Genomic DNA, 20,314 nt, shown 5'->3' with positions numbered 1-20,314 from the left:
CAAGTGGCCAGGCTTGAGCGGGTCCAAAAATTTGGGGCCAGCGCCGGGGGGGGGGAGAGACAGACGACAGGGAAGGAGCAACGGCCGTGGACTTGCACGGATTGCGCACTGCTCGTCTCTTGACTGGCTGACAAAAAGATGATTTCTCAGCAAAGTCGCACTGTGCGGGAACTCGAGAAATGTCGGACAGAGAATCTTCGAATCAGACTGCACCGAGCAGGCCAGTCAGGTTGACACCTTGACAGTCAACGCTCCCTCCAGTCCCTCTTGCCTCTCGACTTGACACCACCGGTTGCAAGTCGAATCGGCCGATGTGCCTGTGGATCGCACGTTGGTGGCAATCAGATTCGGCACGGGAAGAAAAAAATAACAGCAACCATGTGTGCCATGAAATGGGCCAAAGGCCGAGATAACGACAACTAGTATAGTCCGCCAACCCTGTGCGCACCGTGACGATGTTGATTTCTTGGAGTTTGATAAATCGTCGTATTTGGCTCCAAGCTCCGTTGATGTCTATTCTCTTAGTCCGTGGTCCGACTTGGCTGTTAGTGCGGGCGGCGGCGTGGACTGGTCTGGTGCAAACTCGGGCTTGACTAGGCTTGGCCTGGGCTTTCCTTCACGGGCTGGGCAGGTGCTGGTCAGAATAGGGGCCAGGGTGCGCGAGCTGCGGCCCTGGGGAAAGTGCGACCTGGCCGCGACGAGTACTTGGCGGCGAGACGGCAACCTCAGCCGATATGCAGACCGTGGGCAAGTCAAAAACTGACTGAGCTGACGGGCAAGAACCTCCTTGTGCACCGAGCTCCTGCTGTTGGTGGCCGCGTCCAAGAGATACGAGTTGAGCGAATGTCTGTCCGGTCCCTTGGATACTTGATGGATCGAATGGATCAAAAGTCGGTGGAAAGATTTTGGATATTTGCCTCCTGTTCGTAAAATGGCTCTTTTGGGTACCGTCTACGTCTATTCCATCCGTCCTGTCGACGGCCCCCGGGTCAAACGGAGCTTCTGCTCCAAACAAGCAGGCAAGCAAGCACACGTCAAAAGATATGGCCAACCAGCACCAGGGCCCCATCGCATCAAATCGCGTGCTGAGCGATGTGGTGATTTTAGCACGGGATGGTATTCACCTTCACACACACACGACCACCTGGCACAACATGCTGCCCAAACCAAGAATTCGTCTCGCACCGTGTCGCGGCTGACGCATGTAACATTTTCTGGCCAATACCGTACCAGACGGTGCTCTGGATGCATGAGGTGGCCGGGGATGATCTGCACAATATCCATTCACGTCTTTTCTGACATCAATCAACAGACGTCCACTTACAATCCCGGCTTGTGTCCATGGACTCCACCGCACGACATGTCGCGTTTAACATCACCAGCCGACTCCAATACCGTCTCAATCTCACGCGTGTATGGCAAATTGATCGTGGCTTCCGTGGCAAAGGGCAAATGGAAAGGGCAACGAAGGGTCCTCGCATCCAACTATTGTATCCTACCCCTCAGCCCTGTGCACCGCCATGCCCGAGCTGGAGACGGAGTTAGCCACAGTCGGGGTTTCCCATCCAGAGATGCGGACGCAGTTGAGAAGACAAAAAGCCAGCGGCTGCGCCAAGCTGGGAAAACTACGGAGGATATTGACATTATCGAAGTCGAGAACCCTCGATTTGATAGCCCAGGGGGTTGCATCAGAATCTCTCAGCTTTGGGATGCCGCTAACGCGGAGTGACGAACAATTACACATTTGAGCAAGAGAACCCTTTCATGGACGGCGAGCCAGTGGAAGACCATCGACCTATCAGAATGCTGCGCTTGGGGCCGAATCCATTTCGTGGTTCTCGACTTTGGTTTCAACTTCAGCCTTGATTGTCTGTCAGTAACTCAGACTAAACAGATTTGCAAGTCTGGCAGTCGAAAGCCATAACCGGTGCCCATATCAAAATTCCGAATAACTACAAGTCAGAGTCTAGAACAGCGAGGTTATGATGTGGCGGCCTAGTCAATATTTGTCGCCTCCCTGCAGATTTTGCTCAACTTGCTCTGACAAATGAGGTGACTGCTTCACACTAGTCGCATCTGAGCCCCTGGAACTCACAAGCCATATCGTCGCTGAAGTGAGATGGGACTGATTTATGATGACCCTTTTGGAGGAGCAGTGGAGGAGTTGTTCTCCCGCCGCATGTTTGGCCTCACAGAAGTTGTCTCGGTGACAACTCGTGTTGCTTGTCCTGTTAGAAGGAGACATGCAAGGTCAAATGGGCCAGAATGGCAACGCAAGCCAGAGTCAAGCCTCCCACAAGCCATGCAGAACAAAATTACAACAAAAAACCATCGGCAGTTTTTGGCCCTTGATCTCAAGAGCCCAAATCGGCCAAGAGGTGCATGCACCCCGAACACAATTGATGCAGAAAAAATTGGTTGGCCTCGGTTGGTTTGGCTCTTAGCTGGGCGACAATGCGACTGATCTGACCAGACCAGACCAGACCAGACCAGACGAAGCCGCAACTCCCAACATTGAACACCACACTCATCAGTCACTCAGACTCACCAGACACAATCACTCCATCCCGGAACATTGAACCCCCCACATACAAGCACACACAAGCACACGGATGCAAGCACAGTGCAAGCCGTGTCACGAGGACCCACACTAATCCGGCACTGTGCAGTGTCTTGGCAAGGGGGTCTCTGTGATGATGTCGCGCTATGAGGACTGCATGACGTCAGCTCCATGCCCTCAATATCGACCAGGCATTGCCTCTGTGACTGCCTTGGTTTGTGTTTCAACAGGATAGCAAAGCTTGATGAGGAGAGTCGGCCAGTTCCCGGTCGCATGGCATGCGCCTTTCATTCTTGCCCAAAATTACATCTTGAATGGCCCGAATAAAGCTTCCTTGGGGCTCTTTATCCCAAAGTTGGAGCATGACACAAGTTACGTCACTGGCATGCAGCCAGCCGGGAGAGGCAACATTCACACAGGTTGCAGCTTGATCATTTGCTGGTCAATTCCGCCTTATATCCTGTAGATCTCGAATGCTTGATAAGGTACATAATTTTTCGAGGGCGTGACTATGCAAGACATGCTGTGTGAAGTGATTCGACAGTTGTCACCCATGCACATGAATGTGGACAGCTGTGTCATGCAACAGGTAACTTTGCGGGCGAATCTCACCACTTGCTTGGGATGATCAACACAGCATCACGATCCTCAAAGGTGCATCTAGCCACATCTTGTTTGTGCAGCCCAATGTACGCGAGTGTTGGGAAGAATAGTCCTGCTAATGCTCATATGAGCCCTGAGATCAACATTGAAGGATGAAATACAACTTGGCGTGCTACCGGTCGTATCCAAACGTAATCTGCAATGCAGGTGTCAAGACGACGCATCCTATTGTCCATGTCCTCCCAATACCACACTGCACGCTTTTATATTAGCTGCACTTGCATATTGGCTCCCATTATGGCATCTACATCTATTCTAAATCCGTTTATCCGTTCTGCAACTTCCCCGCCAACTCATTCGCATGTTTCTGTCATTCCAAACTCTCAAAGTCAATTAATAACGTACAAGGTCAGCCTATGCCATGCTGATTATCATGCAGGTTTAAGAGCGTCAGTCTCGATCAGCACAACGTCTTGGCATACAAAAGTAGAAACGCATATGCACTCGACATAACATGGCACTTTCAGTCCGCGTAGTCGTAAATGGACTTTTATAGTACCTCCACGTAGTCCGTAGTCAGCCGGTCTAGCTCTTCAACCAAGAAGTGTAGATATCGTGACCAAGAACCGAAATTCTCAAACTGCCTTTCTGTGTGTTAAACTACCTCCATAAGGTACCCCTAAACACCAAACGATCTTGTTGTACAGCCCATTTCGAAACCTGATTCACCGTCTTGCTTGCCCAGAGAAGATGGGCAATATTTCGCAGTGACAAGCTGCTATATTCTCGTGATAAACATGTCTTCCGCTCCCAAGGCGGACACCGTAGTGTGGCGATGTCCATGTCATCTGGTCATGCGATGGACGGATTGGCACTAAATTTGGTGATGCCGACCTGTCTTGGATTAAAGGGTTACACTATGTTGACGATGAAGCTTACCAAGACCACAATGCCGCCGTATCTGCGGTTGCTGGAAAGATATCTAGAACTGACAACTGGGCATGTAGCACGTACACATATCCTGATAGACCGCCAGCATTACGGGATGAAATATTCCTCGGCATTATCTTTACATCTCAACTGGCGATAGAACCACGCAAGTAGCCTCGTGTACCCGCCATTCTCAAGTCTTATATTTGTCCGGCACGGCATGATCCAACACGTCAGTGCACACTACACCTGGCGTGTATCATATTCTATGTCAACTCGTAGCAGGTACCTTGTAATAGTAAAAATCTGTACAAATTCATATCAGAGGAACGTCCCCTCGACTATACTGATCAGCACAGGTAGGTTTTGGTTTCAAGGCTACGGTGGTGCTCAACATCCACAGACGAGACTTGCAATTCTTCTTTTACATGTCATTCCAGGGGCTGTTTGGCTATACTTCTAGTCAATACAGAGCTTTTCACACTGCGATTCCACCACTTCCTTTATTTGTGGTGCAAGGGTATATAGTACAAACACTAGGCACTGGCTTTGTTGGTGTTGATCGTAACTCCTATGTCATAAGGTCATGTCTGGCACAAGACTCGGCCGTGACAAATGCTTTCTCTACGGGTCTTCCATAAGTAAAACTCAATATATAAATATAAGCAATCTGTATCGAACAAGCAACACAATATACACGTGACTGCGTAATACTAACGCACAATCTAGGGTAGTGTCCCGAACAACAAAACCATCAAAGCCCATCAGAAACACCAAAGGCTCGTGTATTTCCATCCAACATAACATTCACTCCCATCTACCTATCCAGGTAGATATCCAACCATACAATCTAACCCAACAGCAAAATCACACCACTAAATCCCACCCCACATACTCATCACCACTCACCTCATCACATTCCCATCCTTATCTTCAAAGCCTCTCCTCCCTCCCCTTCCGAATCCTAAACCCATGCCTCGGCGCATGAACCCTCACAGCCCCCTTCTCCCCCCTCGTCTCATAAACAACCTCCTCCGCCGTCAACGCAACCAACCTCCCCACATCCCTCCTCACGGCCCCAAAATCCGTCGGCCCAACCGTAATCTCATCCCCCTTCCTCAACCCCGTCTTGACAACCTCAAAATCCCCCTCGTCAACCCCGCCCTCCCCCTCATTATACTTGCTCTCCAAAATCACACTCTCGGCCTCCTCGCCCGTCAACGTCTTCGGCTTGCCAAGCGCCTTCTTCGCCCGCGAAACCGCCTCGTCGAAGCGCTGAATCCACGCATACACCAGCGGATACACCTCCGGCCCAAACTTCTCCTTGGGCAACGCACTCGGGATACCAGCCATCCAGTGCAGCGGCCACACGGCCTCAATATCCGCCAGACTAGGCGACGGGGTTTTGAGGATCCATTCCCGCCCGTCAGCTAGGAGGGTGGTCTCGAGGAAGTGGAAGACGGAGGCGACTTCGCGGAGGGCGACGTGCTTGGGGTCAGGTTTGGGTTGGGAGCCGAAGAATTCGGCGCGGTCCTTTTGGAAGGTTGGGTTTTTGAGGAGCGGGAGGTCGCTGGGGAGGAGGGAGGCTGCCCAGCCGAAGACGCCGGCGTCGGTCATGAGGGTTGAGAGGAGACGCTGGATGGCACGCTGGTCTGGCTGGCTTGCGCTGAGGGGAGGGTTGGGGATGTCGAGGGCTTCGAGTTTGATGAGCTGGAGGCGCGTGTCGAGGTAGACGTCTTTGCCGATGGAGAGGATGGGGATGCGTCTATAGGAGATGCCGAGGCGGGATATGTCTGGGCGAGGCATTGTTGGCGGTTGGACCTTGGTAATGTTAGTTTGGAAGAATTGAGACTTTGGGAGTCTGTGATGAAAAAACATACACATTGTGCGTGGGGAATGCCGCGAAGGGTGAGATACCACGACACTCGGCGGGCGTATGGTGAGTAGGCGTAGTGGTATAGGATGATGTTTTCGGCAGCCATTTTAACGTGTTTTTCCGGAAGAAGTATGAAATGAGATGGCACTTTTAGGTTTATGTGAGATCCTTAGCAATTGAGAACGTTGGCCTGTTCAATTGATGGAATTGAATGAAATATAACACTGGGCTTTGGGGTTGAGTTTATGCCGAAAGGCGTGTTGACCGTACCTCGGCTGCGTGCGGGGGTGGAGTTGAGGAGCTAGCCAATGGCGTGTTACAGATCTTGAACAACATCTTTGCAGCAACATGCATCATGAACATGGTAAGAGAATGTGGCATATGACTCTTCGATTCATTTGAGCTAAACACTTGAATATTAATCACCCGTCGTCCACGTCAGCCTCATTCATTTGGAATCCTGCCGCCATCAAATCATCGTTCGTATCGGAGGCAGCGTACCCATGAGCCCATAACGCAGTCAGAAACCTGTTCCGCGAATAAAATAGCAAAACACCAAGGGCACATGTCCTCTGCAGGTAAGACCTGTAGATGGAGCATTTTATTGATGTGAGGAATTACCATCCACCATTCTCGACTGTAAATCCGTTGGATTGGCCGCCTCCATCGCCACTTGGCCATGGGGAATCAGCAGGTGCTGCTGACGCATTTTCAGTAGCATCGGGGAAACCACCATCATCCTCGGCAACAAGGGGCTCCTTGCAGCGGACTTTGGTGTGTCCGTACTTTTGACAGTTGGAACACTGCACTTTGCTCCCTACGGGAGGTCAATATGTCTGGAGTGGCAGGGAGCATGTAGTACTCACAATCTTTAGGTTCGGGGCAGTCACGGCTGAAATGGCCATTCTTCTCGCAGTTGCGGCAGGTAACATTGTCCATGTTCTGAGGCTGGTCGCACTCTTTGGCTATATGGCCTTCCTGGCCGCAATTGCGACAGGCTCGGCCACCCCCCTGTGGACAATCTTTACCCATGTGGCCCTCTGGAGCAAGTTAGAATTTGTTTCATGAGTTATTCACAGCGTTACCTACTTTCACCGCACTTGCGGCATTCCATATTGTCCAGGTTGGGCGGTTCTTCGCACTCGGACGCTCTGTGTCCGGATTTTCTACTGTTGTCAGCAGTGTTGAGGACGAGTATCTCACACCTGAGCACTTACCCGCAGTTTCGGCATGCAAACTTGTCAACCCGTGGTTCAGGACCTAAAAGTCATAAGCACCGTTACATCAGAGAGGTAGACACAGGAACGTACAATCGCGAATACGGTGGCCTTCAGCACCACAGTTGTGGCAAGAGATGACTGGCGCCGTACTCTTCTCGGCCTTCTCCTGAGTGCAAAACTTGCTGATGTGTCCTAGTTCGCCGCAGTTGGTGCACTTTCGCAATCCACTGTCGACCACCTCCCCAGCATCGTCAAGCCTCTCCAGAAGCTCCTCCCGACTCTTTGGGAATGACTCTGCTTCACGGGGCCGCTCAGGTTTCTCCGAGAACCGGTACGAGATGGAATACTTTTTGCCAGTGTTGCCCTGCAAGTCCATGTTGGTGAAGACGTTGACGAGCTGGCGCTCTGCAGCAATGAGCCAGAGATTGACACCTTCTTCAATGAACTTGGACTGCAGCTCACGATAGGTAACGTCCCCTCCGACTGCCTTGACGTACTCCTGAACAGCTTCCTTGGCATCGTCCACATCTCGTTCGGAGCACGCAGTCTTCATCTTGGCAATCGCCTCCTGAGGCTCGACATCTGCGATATGGTCCCTGTTGATGACTCGCGCATTTTCGCAGGTTTTACGCATGTGGCCTGCGTGTATTCAGCGAAGATGCCATGTACATTAAAAATTTGCAACTCTTACCCTCCTGACCGCAGTTGTCACAAACCATAGGTGGCTTGTCGGGACAGTCCCGAATGACATGTCCCTCCTGTTTGCAATACCGACAAGCCGTGTCTCGAGGTGTAGGGCAGTCGGCGACACGATGCCTTTTGGAAAAGTCAGCGACATACTCCATACCAGGGCGAAAGATAACTTACCCGGTTTCACCGCAGTTGAAGCACTTGTCATTGACTCCGCCATCACCAGCTTCCATATGCTTGTTCGGGCAATTGGCCTCCTCATGGCTGCTAGTGGTGTCAGTTACGGCACAATTCTCGGGAAAAAAGTTGCCTACCCTTCCTGGCTGCAGGCACCACAAGTGACGATGGGCTGATTCCATCCAGAATCGTTGCCTCCGCCTGACCCCCAGTTGCTGTTGTTGTTGTTTCCCCAGTCCCCCATTGTGACTGATGGCTGGAATTCGCGGGGACTCGCCCACAATCAGTATTTACGTGATGAAATCTTGTAGTGTTTGAACGGCAAAAGACTGGCGGAAATGAAGGCAGAGAACTCACTAGCAGACGAAACAGAGGGAATGTTTCTGCGTAGACTCAGCAGAGACTTCTGACAATTCTCAAAGGAGCCCGCAAAGACAAGGGCAACGGCACGAATGTCAGGATGCAATTATCACAGGAAGCGACGAAATATGCCACCGTGATGGAGTGGAAAGGAGGGAGAAAATAAAGAGGCGAGCGAGAAGCAAAATAAAAACAAATAGCGCAGCTGCTCGTCGAGTGTCTGACAGTTGGCGAATTTCCTGACAGCTGGCAGAGGCAATGTGCACATGAACTCCAAAAGCTGCGCTTGTTAGTCTGTTTATTAAATAACATCGACGCGTATCAGAGGAGCAGAATACATACATAGTTACTTAGCTATAGATACCCTAGGCAGGCATTCATTCTGTTACATTTGCTGCTCAGGTACCTAATGCTCCTCGAGACGATGGTACAGGGACACCGACTTCCTCACATCACACACGCATCGCAAATATATAATTGACAGCTGTCCATTAACTAGCTCATATATACAACAAAAAGAAACGCGCCAAAACGCCGTGATGATTTTGCCTTTTCCTGATGCCATTTGCCTGTCGACATGACGCCTCCCGCTATGAAATGACATTTACAAGTTCCTCTTATCCGAGTGTCCTTGCTTGGTAGCCTCCTCCTCTTCCTCGTCGCTGTCGTCCCCGATGCTATATTTGCCCTCGCCGCCGCGGCCGATTGACTCCTGCAATTGGATGTTATCGACAGTGGTTTCATCAAAAGCAGCTGCCTCCAAATCACCACCGGCATTTTGACGATCATGGAAAGCCGCCAGTCCCGTTCTCGACTGGTCAGCTTCATCGCTGCGCAGGGCAGAGTATGCGGCACCCTTGCGTCGCTGACGCCAAATGAAGTATCCCCATGCTGATGCAGCAATGATAACAATGACAAGTACCACTTCGCCGGATCTTCTGTATGCTTGCCACTTGGCAGCATCGAGCTTCTTCTTTGCCTCATTCTCGTGTTGCTGTGTGTGGTTGGTCGCTCCGCCGACAGAAGTGTCTGGGCCCTTTTCGCCATCAATCCGACTGTCTGAAGGCTGGCCACCAATGCTGCTGATGTCGATCTTCATGAAGCGGTCCAGCATATCTCGTGATCGTCGCGGGTAGTCAAAGGGGACCATGTGTGAGGCATTGTAGAAGAGAACATAGGTCAGGTTTCGAGCTTCCTGCCAAAAACCGGCAACCTCTCCCTCAAACGTCCATTGCCTGCGGGGAGCCCAGTTACCTGGCGTAACTTCGAATCCCCGGCCACCATTCCAGTCCAAATTACTGATCAGCTGCTCCGTGCCAATATGATTGCAAATCAGGTCCTCGGCTCCAGAGAAGAGAAGAATGGGGACCTCTTTAAGGATGTCAGGGAACAAGCCGATGGCGGCCGTCGAATTGCGGTTATTAAACGCAGCATGCACTTTGCTGTTGCACTCCTGCCACCCAGTCGCCCGTTGCCTATCAAGATTCAGCCCTGCCATGACCAGTGGTTCGCGCAAATATGGCCCGACATTATCCAAGTCGGGGGGCCAATTCATGCCACAGGCGGGTGAAGAATCGCGGAGCCGCACATCGTACATGTTGATGCACGCCTGGTCACCAGTCCCCTTTTTGGTAACCTGGAGGATCCTCTGCAGAATGCTTTCACAATCGTTGTAATCGACGTGTCCAGGATCAGAGGCAAGTTGCTTATCACATATTCTCTGCATATGATGGAGCTCCTTCGACGCGTCCGACCCCTTCTCAATCAGACCCTTCTCCAGACTAAACTTCAAGTATGCGTCGGACTGGTCTCGTGGAGAGATCCAGCCATTCCCAATAAGAAGGCCGCTAAGGTTCCACTGTTCTTTACGGCTCTTCACCTTGTTACGATCGAGGATGGCTTTCGCGATGTAAGGAATATGTTGTCCGGCGTACGACTCTCCAGCGAAATAAAGCTGGGGTTCATATTGTCAGTAAAAAGCAATGCAACTTGTCCTGTTCTGCAGGTACACTTACATCATCGTGCTCGTATTCTGGGAAAATAGCAAAGAACTTCTCCAAAAAGGTAACAAACTGAGTCGACATGGTGCTCAGCTCATGGATATAGCTATTCGTGTCGACATAACTGAAGCCAGTACCGACAGGATTGTCGACAAAGAGCAAATTGGCAAACTCATTCCAGGTACCGTTATTCAGAGCCAACGTCTTGTCACTCTTGACCCTATACGGGCCAACCTCCATCAAGGCGCCATCCTCGGAGCTGCACCCGGGTCCACCATTGAGCCATATCACGGTTCGTTGGCGGTTCGCAATGTGATTGTTTTGGAAGTGCCAGAAGAACAAGTTGCCATTGTGCTCTGGAACGACCTCGATGTGACTGCAGGCCGAGGGCCAATATCTCGTTAGTCTCGTTCTCGTACAAAGCCATTCATTTCTGAAACGTGGTTCGCAACGTTTCTGGTCAAAGGATGGGTTGCCTCACCCTGCATGCATCTTGATCGGAGGAGCATCTTTGGGAAGACCAGGCAGCTCGCGGACGTAAAAGTCAGCGGCAGATTTACCCTCGGCCAGTACTGACATGGGCCAGAGTGCCAGAACGGTGAGCGCATGCCATGATCTGGCGAGCGCCCGTGAGGACGAGGAAAGCATGTCGACCCGACCGTCGGACACCAGACACGGACGGACACCAGAGGAGGGAGGGAGGGATGGCTAGCCGGCTGCGATGGCGAGCGCGCCCAGGGGGCACAGGGACGGCGAGGGCGTGGGCGGCGGTCAGGAAAGGATCGAAGTATGGTCGGTCGCTGCGGTTTCTACCTCATGCAGATGGAAGTGTGAAAGGATCTCGATGGTGAGACGATTTCAGCGTGTAATGTTGATGGTCGTGATGTTGCGAATTAGGGACAGAGGCAATGTGGCTTGTTAGACCCCTACGTAAGCAAGCAATGCATGTGGTCGAGTCAGACGGGCCAAGTTCTAGTCTGGCGTTGATATGGAGAGAACATGGATGAACATGAAGGGGGCTAACCAAGTCGAGTTCTGGTCACATCAGTTCCATGTCCCGTCTAGTCAACTGGTGGAGGCGGTGCCAGCACTTCAATGTTCAAATGTTGAGAATTGCCAGGCCCTGTTCAGCCTGGCGGCTCTGGAGGAAGCCGAGCTGCAGCACACATTCAGCGATCGATACGAGCCCGGGCCCCTGTTCTTCCGCCCACAGCCACTAGTATGGGGCATCGATGTCCATGTGTTCAATATTTGCATTGTCTAACTGTGGCTGCGACAAATAACCACCGCAAATCCATCACGGCAGTTGCCAACAAAGCATGAGAATCAACCATCCATTCCCGAATTCAGTGTCAAGTTGCGATCATATGCCTGTGCCCATTTCCATGCCAATAAATCCCTCGAGAGCCGATCCTCATGCCGCTGACCTCATACTCGACACCTCGGTGTGGCTTGGCCTCTCAATAAACTGGCGCTTATTGACCATCAGATCCCATTTGATCAGACGTCAGAGCTGTCTTCTTCCTGTGCATTGAGAGTTGGGGTCACACAATGAGAAGGCCGCATTGAGCCCAGCCGCAAAAAAATAAAACAAAATAAACACCAAAAGACAGAAACGGGAAGCCCTTTTAAAATTTATCCAGTGATATTGCAAGACAAGAGATGAATATAAAATCTCGAAATGTAGAGTACAGTGCCGTCTGGTGTCTTCGTAACCTGATATCCCAAACACACCAGCACCAGACATTGGCTTCTCCACCAGACCACCACAAACCCGCCGCATTTCCCACACTCCAAACCTCCAATCACCAAACCTCACATCCAGTCTCAGAAATTTTCCCCAGAACCAGCCCAAAAGCGAAGTCGCTCTCATCCCAGCCCCAGCCTATTCACGCATCGCCACCTCCTCAAGCCATCCCTACCCTACCATCCCCTCGGCCCATACACACCCGGGAACAAGAAACAAAAATGGCTTCCGGCAAAACCTTCATCGTCGAACATCTCGACCCCGAACTTGGCCCCTGGTCAGAACTAGAGTACATTGCCATTGCCAAAGAAACCCAAGAAACAAACGGTACCTTCATTTTATCCAGTTTACCCGCTGAATTCAAAGTCCCCGCCGGATTAAACGACCTCCCCGCATTCAAGCCCGAGCATCGCGGCGTGGAGGAGCTGTACGCCGATACCAAGCCAAAGGTGTGTCTGCTGGACCCTGCTGCCGCAAAGGACCTGTCTCCCGAGGACGGGAAGACGTTTGATGCGTTCCTCTTTGGCGGTATTTTGGGTATGTTTCCTTTTTATGCCGTGTCAGTGAAACGAAGATCCGAGACTGATGAAAACGTTGAAAGGTGATGACCCGCCGCGAGGTATGTCAATATTTGCGACGGTGTTTTTTGATTCCGTGCCGCTAAATGAGTGTAGATCGAACCTCGGAGCTGAGAAAGAAGGGATTTGAGGGAAGGAGGTTGGGTCCCAAGCAGATGACTACTGATACTGCTGTGCGGGTGACTCGCTTGGTTGTTCAGGATGGCAGTATGTCGTTCTACTTTGTTTTATATACGCCGGTCATTTGTGTGTCAGCTTTGCTAATGAGAGTAGTCGCTCTGGACAAGGTCCCATATGTCGACTTTCCAGAGCTAAAGTTCAATGCTCATGAGAGCACACAGATGCCATTTCGCTATGTGACGGACAAGGAAGGCAATCCTATTATGCCCCAGGTAAGTGAATGGAGGAGTGTACCATGAGGAGAGACCAGAAACTGACAGTCTACACAGGGGATGAAGGAGTTGATACAGAAGGATGCTGATAAGTCTCTCGATGACTTGATGTAAAAGATAGATATGAACAAAAGTTATGACTTGGCCCCTAATAATAAAAAAAGCAGAAAGATAACTTGACCGTGTGGTATGGACGTCCTTGGCAATAAGCAGAAACTCCGGAAACAATTATTGGGATTTTCTAGGGGACATGAATCCTCAATCACTTCAGCCTGCCCTTGACGATGCCGCCAATTAGTACCAGCCAGTTACCCTACATGAAACGTAAAGACCTAAAACAATGAATGTTCCGAGATCATCCACAGCCCAACCAACTCAAGCACGAAATCTTTCTTACCTACCCTACACCGCAGTGGGCTTGGGGAACGCTTTTCCAGGTTCATGTTTCTCCTGTGAACAAACGCCAGCCTTCTGGTATCGATTGTCGTCCAGGACAAAGGGAAGAGCCATTCTTGGAGAAACCATCACACAATGCCACCGTTACACCTGAACACAGTGACTCCCCCATCAGAACAAACAGATATATGCGTCAACGTCTCATACGATAATTCTCCGACGCATGAGTGCATGACACTGGTACCACAGTCACAACCTCTGCATTGAATTTCAACCAAGCAGGCAAATGTCCCGACCAGACTTGTCACGACAGCGCAGTTGTAAACCGTTCTGGCTGAACACACAAACATGCACACCAGACTTGTCAACCAGAAAACACCTTTGGTGACACTGACACAAAACGACAACTGCGAGTCCACACACATCATGAGCAAGATACTAAAAAAAGAACGCCGGAATACACAGACATGGCTGTGGACCTCGGTAGCCCAGCCCTGAAACAATGGTGACAACATTGAGTTTTTGGGGAGCTTCCCCTGCCACAAGCCGTGTCGGAAACAGATGGTCTTAAAAGTGGGACGATTTAAAATTATCCTTGAACACCTTGCAGACGGCGGCGAGTGAATTAAAGAATGGACGTTTTGTTCCCGTGGCTCTTTTTTGGGCTGGCTGGTGATGCCGCTGTGGAGTCAATAGAACCATGTTCTGGCCAGGCTTGGATGACCGATGACCCCCCAGACAGCTCCAGCCCTGCCGAAGAGGATCAATTGATCGTTTCTTCAGCGTTGGTAGGTGATCTGATATCTGACGAGCAGTGTGGTCCAATTTGTTCCAATGTGCGTGGCAGGATGACGAATTGGGCATCCCGTGCTGTCATATTGACTAGTCGAGAAAGAAACCTGCGAGTCATCCGCGATTGTCCGATGTATTTATTCATCGAGTCAGGTGGCGTCTGATAGATTGGGATGAACTCGCATTCCGTGGGATCTTGCCCTTTGATCGTATTGCAACCCACGCTCATTGCACTCCGGAGTCCGGACAGACACCTGCGAAAGGCTCGTCGATGCTCAACTTATCAAGAGTTACTTCAAACTCAAGTCTACCAAGCGGCTCAAAGTCTCGCTCGTGTAAGTCACTTTGTCAAAGCGCCTTCGATGGCCACATGCTTAGAATGCCACTATGGAGGGGCCTAGACCACTCAAGGAAGACGATACAATGATTGGGGTATGCCTGCTCTGAAGCTTCTCTTCGGCCTGAAACATTTCAACAAGTGTTTCCACCGAGTCCGTGTTCAACTCTGGCCGAAATCTTGATCTTTGCGCCCTGAGGTTACGAAGATTTGCCGGGCAGTGAATCAAGTGAGATTCGCGTAAACAGAAGAAACACATTTGGCACAGATATTGGCACGTCCATACAGGATTGGTGGACTGGTTTCTTGTAAACACTCTGGGTTTCGTCGTACCCCAATGCACAGGCCGAACCTCGTTGGATTTTTGTTATTGGGAAACACACCACAAGCAACTCCTTTTGATCGGAATTCGGGTTTGCCGGCAGGTTGTGTACAGGCTGTGTTGCGCTGCAGCTCGATGCCACGCTGTTTTTGAAATCAGAAGACGGGAATCCAAACACTGTTGAGCCGGGAGATTAGAGGAGTCTGGAGATGATGCCCCAGAGTGGATGTGTCTGGGATATGGCAACTTGACTTCCCCGGAAGCACGAGCCACTTTTTGGCAATAGTCGCGAAGTCAGGTAGCACTAGCATTGAGTATTGAGATCCCGTCTGGACATTAGCAAAGTCCTGAGAGGAATATGTTGAATGATTGGCCTGCAATGCATCCCGAGCAAGTTCTACTTGGACTGCGGGCAGTAAGACGAAAAGGGGTCTTGCTAAGGCTATGGTTCCGTTCTTCTGAGCCTCATTTCGTTCAATAAGACCACAGAACTATTGACCCAATGCTGAAGTAGGCAATGGTTAACGAGGGCTGGTCAACGAGAATATAACATCATCTCACACCACATCTACTGTACCCTTGATGATCAATCTCGAGATCTCCAAAACGTTCGTCTCATGACCGACTTCATATTTACGTGGAAATTTGTCAAATGCTGACACTGCCACTGGTATGATGGTCTCAGGCAGTGGGGAATGGAATGTTGGTGAGCTGGGCAAAAGCGGTGCGTGCTCCGTGTCATCTGGTCAAGCCGTTCCACAAAAACTTGAGATGAAACCATGCTGCCCTTTTGCTTTCTTGTCGGACAAAATTGGACATTCTGGTGCGTTAGCCTTGTGGTGGGCTTGGGACCTTGAGCCATTTGCAGCTCGTGGCTGGATCTGCGCAGGGATACTGCCTGCAGTAGCAATTAATACTGGAAATAACCAACCATGTTCCTCCCTTTTGGGCTTCCCCCCAGAGTAATCAAATGTACATAATGTGCATGTTGAAGTCAACATGTTCAGGACGGAGCAGGAAACGCTTGGTATGCGGCATATTTCGTTACTGAACTTTGCCATGCTTGAGCAATAAATGAGCCGATGAATGACCTGAGATTATGTCAATGTTTTAAGGCACTCTCATGTGACGAAGGACAGCCATATGATGGCCCCTGGCTGATGGCACAGTGAGAGATGACGGGGTCACAGGCGCAGCCAGGCATATTTCAGATTCTGAAGTTACTCAACCTTTATTGCATTTCCTGTTCCCTTGTTGGATCCTTGAAGTGAGGTGAAATTGAACGGTGATGCTTCGAGTTGACGACACTGCAAGCTTCTTCGTGTATTGGCATAATAGCAATGCAGACTGAGGTTGCCAAGTATTGGGTGCGGTAACATCTGAAAGCAAAGCAGCGCCTCCAGTTACGTTGCTCCACATACCAAAAGTAGAACTTGATGGTTGCCGGCTCAAGGTCTTTATTATGTCCGGAAATATTAGCCTGGATAATAGGTAGGCGGAACTGGGCCTGCCATGTGAGCGGTCAGCTTTCTGGGGAGAATCGCCTTTCCAGATCAAATGTTTGGTCTTTGGTACGGCCGAGCGGATAATATTTGTGTCTTCTGAGTGAGGATTTCACGATTTGTATCTCAGCCCGAGACATGGCGCCAGCCGAACCCTGACATGGACACCACGTTCGGCGAGGCATACCCTGCCTGCTTGCATCTAGCCACGACTAAAGTTACGGATTGTCGAGAAACCGTGCATCACAATCCAGGAGTGCCAAGTCATGACATAGAGTCTGCGATATAGTTCATGTCTGTCGCCCATTGCTATCGGGCGGCCTCTAGGCTTGCCATCAAAGAATGGCGCCGGCTTGGTCATCGTCTCAATCCCGGTCCCATGTCATTCACTGTTGAGCCGTTTGACAATTGCCAGGATGTCTTGTGAGTCTGTGACACAAGCCATGAAACATGCATCTGAAGGTTGGGTCACCCCAAAAGCGGTGCAAGTTGAGACGCTGCTTGGCCTGAACCGTCAGCAAGGGGAGAGTGGCCGCGACTAAAACGCAAAACCTGACGGACCTATCGCTAATCTTGCTGTCATTGGCATGGTGTGGCAGCAATTACCATATCAGATCATTTTTTATAGTCGTGGCTTCAAGGACCCTTCTTGTTTATAGCGGTTGACACATTGGGCCGTGTACGTCAAGATCAACAAAAGACATGTGACTCTGATGGCCGCGCAACTTTAGGTTTAGTTAGCTCCAATTGATTGTATGTTGTCTGACTTGTGTTTTGTTACATGACCGCAGCTCTCTTTGCACGTTTGCAGGAGGATTGATGGGGTCAGAAACGGACCATTACTCGAGCGTGAATCAGGACATCTAACTCGGAAAACACTGGAACCTTGATTGGAAATGAAGAATCTGGTTACCCTGCCCGTGAATTATTGTGAGGCAACGTTGAGATCGAAAGTGCAATGCGCTGATATCAAGGAGAGCTCACACCCGAGTCATCTGAGTAAGAAAGTGGCGCGTCTTCGAATTGCAGTGTAGTTTGCTGTGTCGTGCACAATGCATTTCGTTCAAACGAAGTGGTTCCAAGGTGTAGACAATACCTAGGAAGTGAGAGCTGCTGTCAATCTGACTTCGTACCGACTCGCACCCTAGGTCAAACGCTTGGCGTGTTGTAGAATCAAATGATGATGATGATGATGATGGCCACACGACCAACGCATCCTTTCTGGCTTGAGCAGTCGATGAAGGTGCCTCCTTCCCGGTGCGTTGAATATCGAAGCAGCATGATGATGTCGTTCGCACTTGCCGTTTAGGATTGTAATCGTATGGGCCAGACCAGACCCTAATGACCACATGTGCAGACATCTGGTCCCTCTGCAACTGCAACTGGAGTGAAGCTTACCAAGCCAATTGAAGTCAAGTAAAGTCCTCGTCTTCTCCGCGCCAAAACAACTTGGCACTTCTGCAAACACATCCCACGACGTTTGTTTCGTGATCAATTGATGTCCTTCCGTGCTGAACCACCAAATGATCTACCCACCCATCAACCCACAACGAACCACACTCAGCCTAGACGCATGTTCAATTGATGCGCACAGAGGTCGTTTACTCTCCAAGTCCCCTATCTGTTGTCGGGTGCTGCTCATGGGAATCTTGCTGCATGATCAGGCCAGACAGGGGACAGGTTCAACGGATCGATTCCAAGAACAAACTTTATGTGCGGCACACTTCACAACAACACATCCACGTATCTCAAGCTGAATCCCAGGGCAAACTGAGGTTTCCGCTCAATCAAAGCCCATTGACTTCACCAATGATGCGTTCTCCTGCATGTTCAATCACTCTTACCTGCACCTGGATCCGCAGTCGCCTACCTGGGTACACATGCATGCATGTCACTTACTCAGTCTTCATTTTCTCATTGGATGTATTGACTCTCCTTGCAGCACCATGCAATGCTCCTGCATTATCCTGGATGGGTCGCGCTTCGTGCGAACTGGAACCCTGTCACTAGACATCAACGTCCCAATTGCATGACTTGCATTTCTGCAAGGCGTCTGGGGGTGCCGCCACTACCGACAAGCACGACAATGATGCTCCGAACATTCTGCTTTGCTCACTTGGCCTCTCCCTTCACTTGTCATATCTGACGGGATATTACTTTCCAGCCGCCCCACGGATGGTGGGGAGTCCGATATCTCCCTCGGCTTGTCCCGACTCCCGACAACTTTGAGCCAGGCTCAAGACAGAACCAACAGCAGGTTTCGAGTGCCAAACACACCACCACAACTGAGCCGAAACGAAATGTTGAGTTGCGAAAGGTTGTCCCATGTGCCGCCTTGCTACGGCTGACCTTGAAGCCGGTCGCACTTCGTTGTTGGTACACAGCCCCCGTGGAGGCGGCCTTGTCCATCAGATATTACCAAATGCGTGCCTGTGCAAGTTTCATGCTTCGTACTGGGCTGCTTCGTGCGCTTGTCGTACTCTGTCTGTTCTTTGACTATTCGTGACAGCTGGGCCAGGACAATTTTAAACTTCGGTCGCACTAGCTGGCAGTGTGTGAACTCAATCATCGTCCCTCTTCGGATTGTTCTGATCGCTCGGAGGCTGTCACCCCATCCCTTACAATATGACTTCCATGGTCAAACACACCCGGCCTTGAGGGCCCCAACGCTCGGACGCTTGGCTACATTGCCGGTGCGCATTGGTTCGGACGAGCTTTGTCCTTTTGCAAGTTGGCGACTCTTCTGAACAGCCCACAAGCCGAATCAGTGCATATGGCCTGCAAGGGTCTCCCTGTTCTTTCAGTATGCAGTATCGCAAATGACCTTCTGGTACGTACTCCATACTGATGGGCTGTTTGGTGCCTGAGCACGGCGGGTTGCCGTTCTATATTGGACAGTTGTGGGCTCGGAGTCTTGTTGCAGCCGATGGACAGAGACGCTCATGGTTAGTGAGTGCCCCATGTCCATGGAAGATCCAATTCTCCATTCGAAATGCGTGTATTTGGTCAAGGTTATCGTAACTGTAGGCGAACATCCACAATCCACGTCAACCATCGACGCATGGTGATGCATACCAAGCACCCTCGGCGTTGCCTTCTTGGTCCGCGACTTTAGTAAAGTCTCCTCTAGGAACTTGGTCGACTTGGGCCAGCCTCATGTAACCCACGTTCTTACCACTCAGCGTGGTTCTCAAAGCCCTGGACGACTTACTATGCAGCAAAAGGTAAGAACTTGTCCGTTTGTATTCGTCCCTTTGTGACGGCAGTTGATCCTCCTTCAACTTGACGATTGATATAATAACCACAACTCCGTAGCCTCTACTCGACCATTAGTTACTCGTCAAGTGGGCTTAAAGTCACTCGTTGTGATTTTGGTCTGGTCTTATCTCTCTCATCACTCTCTTTGACATCTCCCACACAATTCTATCTCTTTGTAATACCTAGATCCCCACAGCGCAGACTCAGAGCTAGTTCATTACTACCTTTTCCTTACCATGTGCTCGTATCCTCAGTGAGAAGAAATGGTGAGACAGAATTTCCTACTGTTGCTCGAATTTCCGTGTATTTTGCCTGGAGGTGGCTCGTCTGTCCCCGCGCCTCAGTGGTGATGCACTGTTTGTCTCATGATACACCTCAACCCCCTTGACTCGAAGTTGCGCGCTGCGTTTTCTCAAGTGTACCAAAATAGGATTTCATTTGACTAGGAAGTGGATTCCCCCCAGTTTGATTCTGATTTATACACAGCCACCCGTTTCAGAGAGGCTGATTTGGAGTCTGTCGAAGCTTTGGCTTAATTCCAAGTTGCTCGGGCCGTCCAAGATCTTACACTCTA

General features: G+C 50.5%; 7 protein-coding genes across 7 annotated transcripts; 2 read left to right on the top strand and 5 right to left on the bottom strand.

Annotated features, from left to right (window-relative positions):
• Nucleotides 1-2,804: 2,804 nt before the first annotated feature.
• On the top strand, nt 2,805-3,026 carry VFPPC_07365 (hypothetical protein; the record flags this gene model as incomplete). Its single annotated transcript, XM_018286235.1, has 1 exon — nt 2,805-3,026. The coding sequence occupies one exon, from the start codon at nt 2,805-2,807 to the stop codon at nt 3,024-3,026; it is 222 nt and encodes a 73-aa protein (XP_018139627.1).
• A 2,000-nt stretch (nt 3,027-5,026) lies between these two features.
• On the bottom strand, nt 5,027-6,075 carry VFPPC_07364 (glutathione S-transferase; the record flags this gene model as incomplete). Its single annotated transcript, XM_018286234.1, has 2 exons — nt 5,027-5,914; nt 5,974-6,075. The coding sequence occupies 2 exons, from the start codon at nt 6,073-6,075 to the stop codon at nt 5,027-5,029; spliced, it is 990 nt and encodes a 329-aa protein (XP_018139628.1).
• Nucleotides 6,076-6,586: 511 nt separating this feature from the next.
• On the bottom strand, nt 6,587-8,300 carry VFPPC_14219 (zinc knuckle transcription factor (CnjB); the record flags this gene model as incomplete). The annotated part of the gene is made up of 8 exons (XM_022428905.1): nt 6,587-6,786; nt 6,836-7,009; nt 7,059-7,135; nt 7,187-7,229; nt 7,280-7,828; nt 7,881-8,005; nt 8,057-8,146; nt 8,194-8,300. The coding sequence occupies 8 exons, from the start codon at nt 8,298-8,300 to the stop codon at nt 6,587-6,589; spliced, it is 1,365 nt and encodes a 454-aa protein (XP_022284159.1).
• Nucleotides 8,301-9,020: 720 nt separating this feature from the next.
• Nucleotides 9,021-11,064, bottom strand: VFPPC_07363 (pheromone-processing carboxypeptidase KEX1; the record flags this gene model as incomplete). The annotated part of the gene is made up of 3 exons (XM_018286233.1): nt 9,021-10,370; nt 10,432-10,792; nt 10,898-11,064. 3 exons carry the CDS (start codon nt 11,062-11,064, stop codon nt 9,021-9,023), a joined length of 1,878 nt encoding a protein of 625 aa, XP_018139630.1.
• Nucleotides 11,065-12,384: 1,320 nt separating this feature from the next.
• VFPPC_14218 (hypothetical protein) lies at nt 12,385-13,247 on the top strand (the record flags this gene model as incomplete). Its single annotated transcript, XM_018291987.1, has 5 exons — nt 12,385-12,700; nt 12,765-12,782; nt 12,838-12,948; nt 13,015-13,133; nt 13,191-13,247. 5 exons carry the CDS (start codon nt 12,385-12,387, stop codon nt 13,245-13,247), a joined length of 621 nt encoding a protein of 206 aa, XP_018139632.1.
• Nucleotides 13,248-13,657: 410 nt separating this feature from the next.
• Nucleotides 13,658-14,044, bottom strand: VFPPC_07361 (hypothetical protein; the record flags this gene model as incomplete). The annotated part of the gene is made up of 1 exon (XM_018286231.1): nt 13,658-14,044. The coding sequence occupies one exon, from the start codon at nt 14,042-14,044 to the stop codon at nt 13,658-13,660; it is 387 nt and encodes a 128-aa protein (XP_018139633.1).
• Nucleotides 14,045-14,695: 651 nt separating this feature from the next.
• Nucleotides 14,696-14,917, bottom strand: VFPPC_18112 (hypothetical protein; the record flags this gene model as incomplete). The annotated part of the gene is made up of 1 exon (XM_022429768.1): nt 14,696-14,917. The coding sequence occupies one exon, from the start codon at nt 14,915-14,917 to the stop codon at nt 14,696-14,698; it is 222 nt and encodes a 73-aa protein (XP_022285180.1).
• Nucleotides 14,918-20,314: the final 5,397 nt, after the last annotated feature.

The sequence above is a fragment of the Pochonia chlamydosporia genome, chromosome 7 (assembly GCF_001653235.2).
Source record: "Pochonia chlamydosporia 170 chromosome 7, whole genome shotgun sequence".
Classification (NCBI taxonomy): Eukaryota; Fungi; Ascomycota; class Sordariomycetes; order Hypocreales; family Clavicipitaceae; genus Pochonia; species Pochonia chlamydosporia.
The sequence above is the reverse complement of the archived record's forward strand: the minus strand, read 5'-3'. Positions and strand labels throughout refer to the sequence as shown.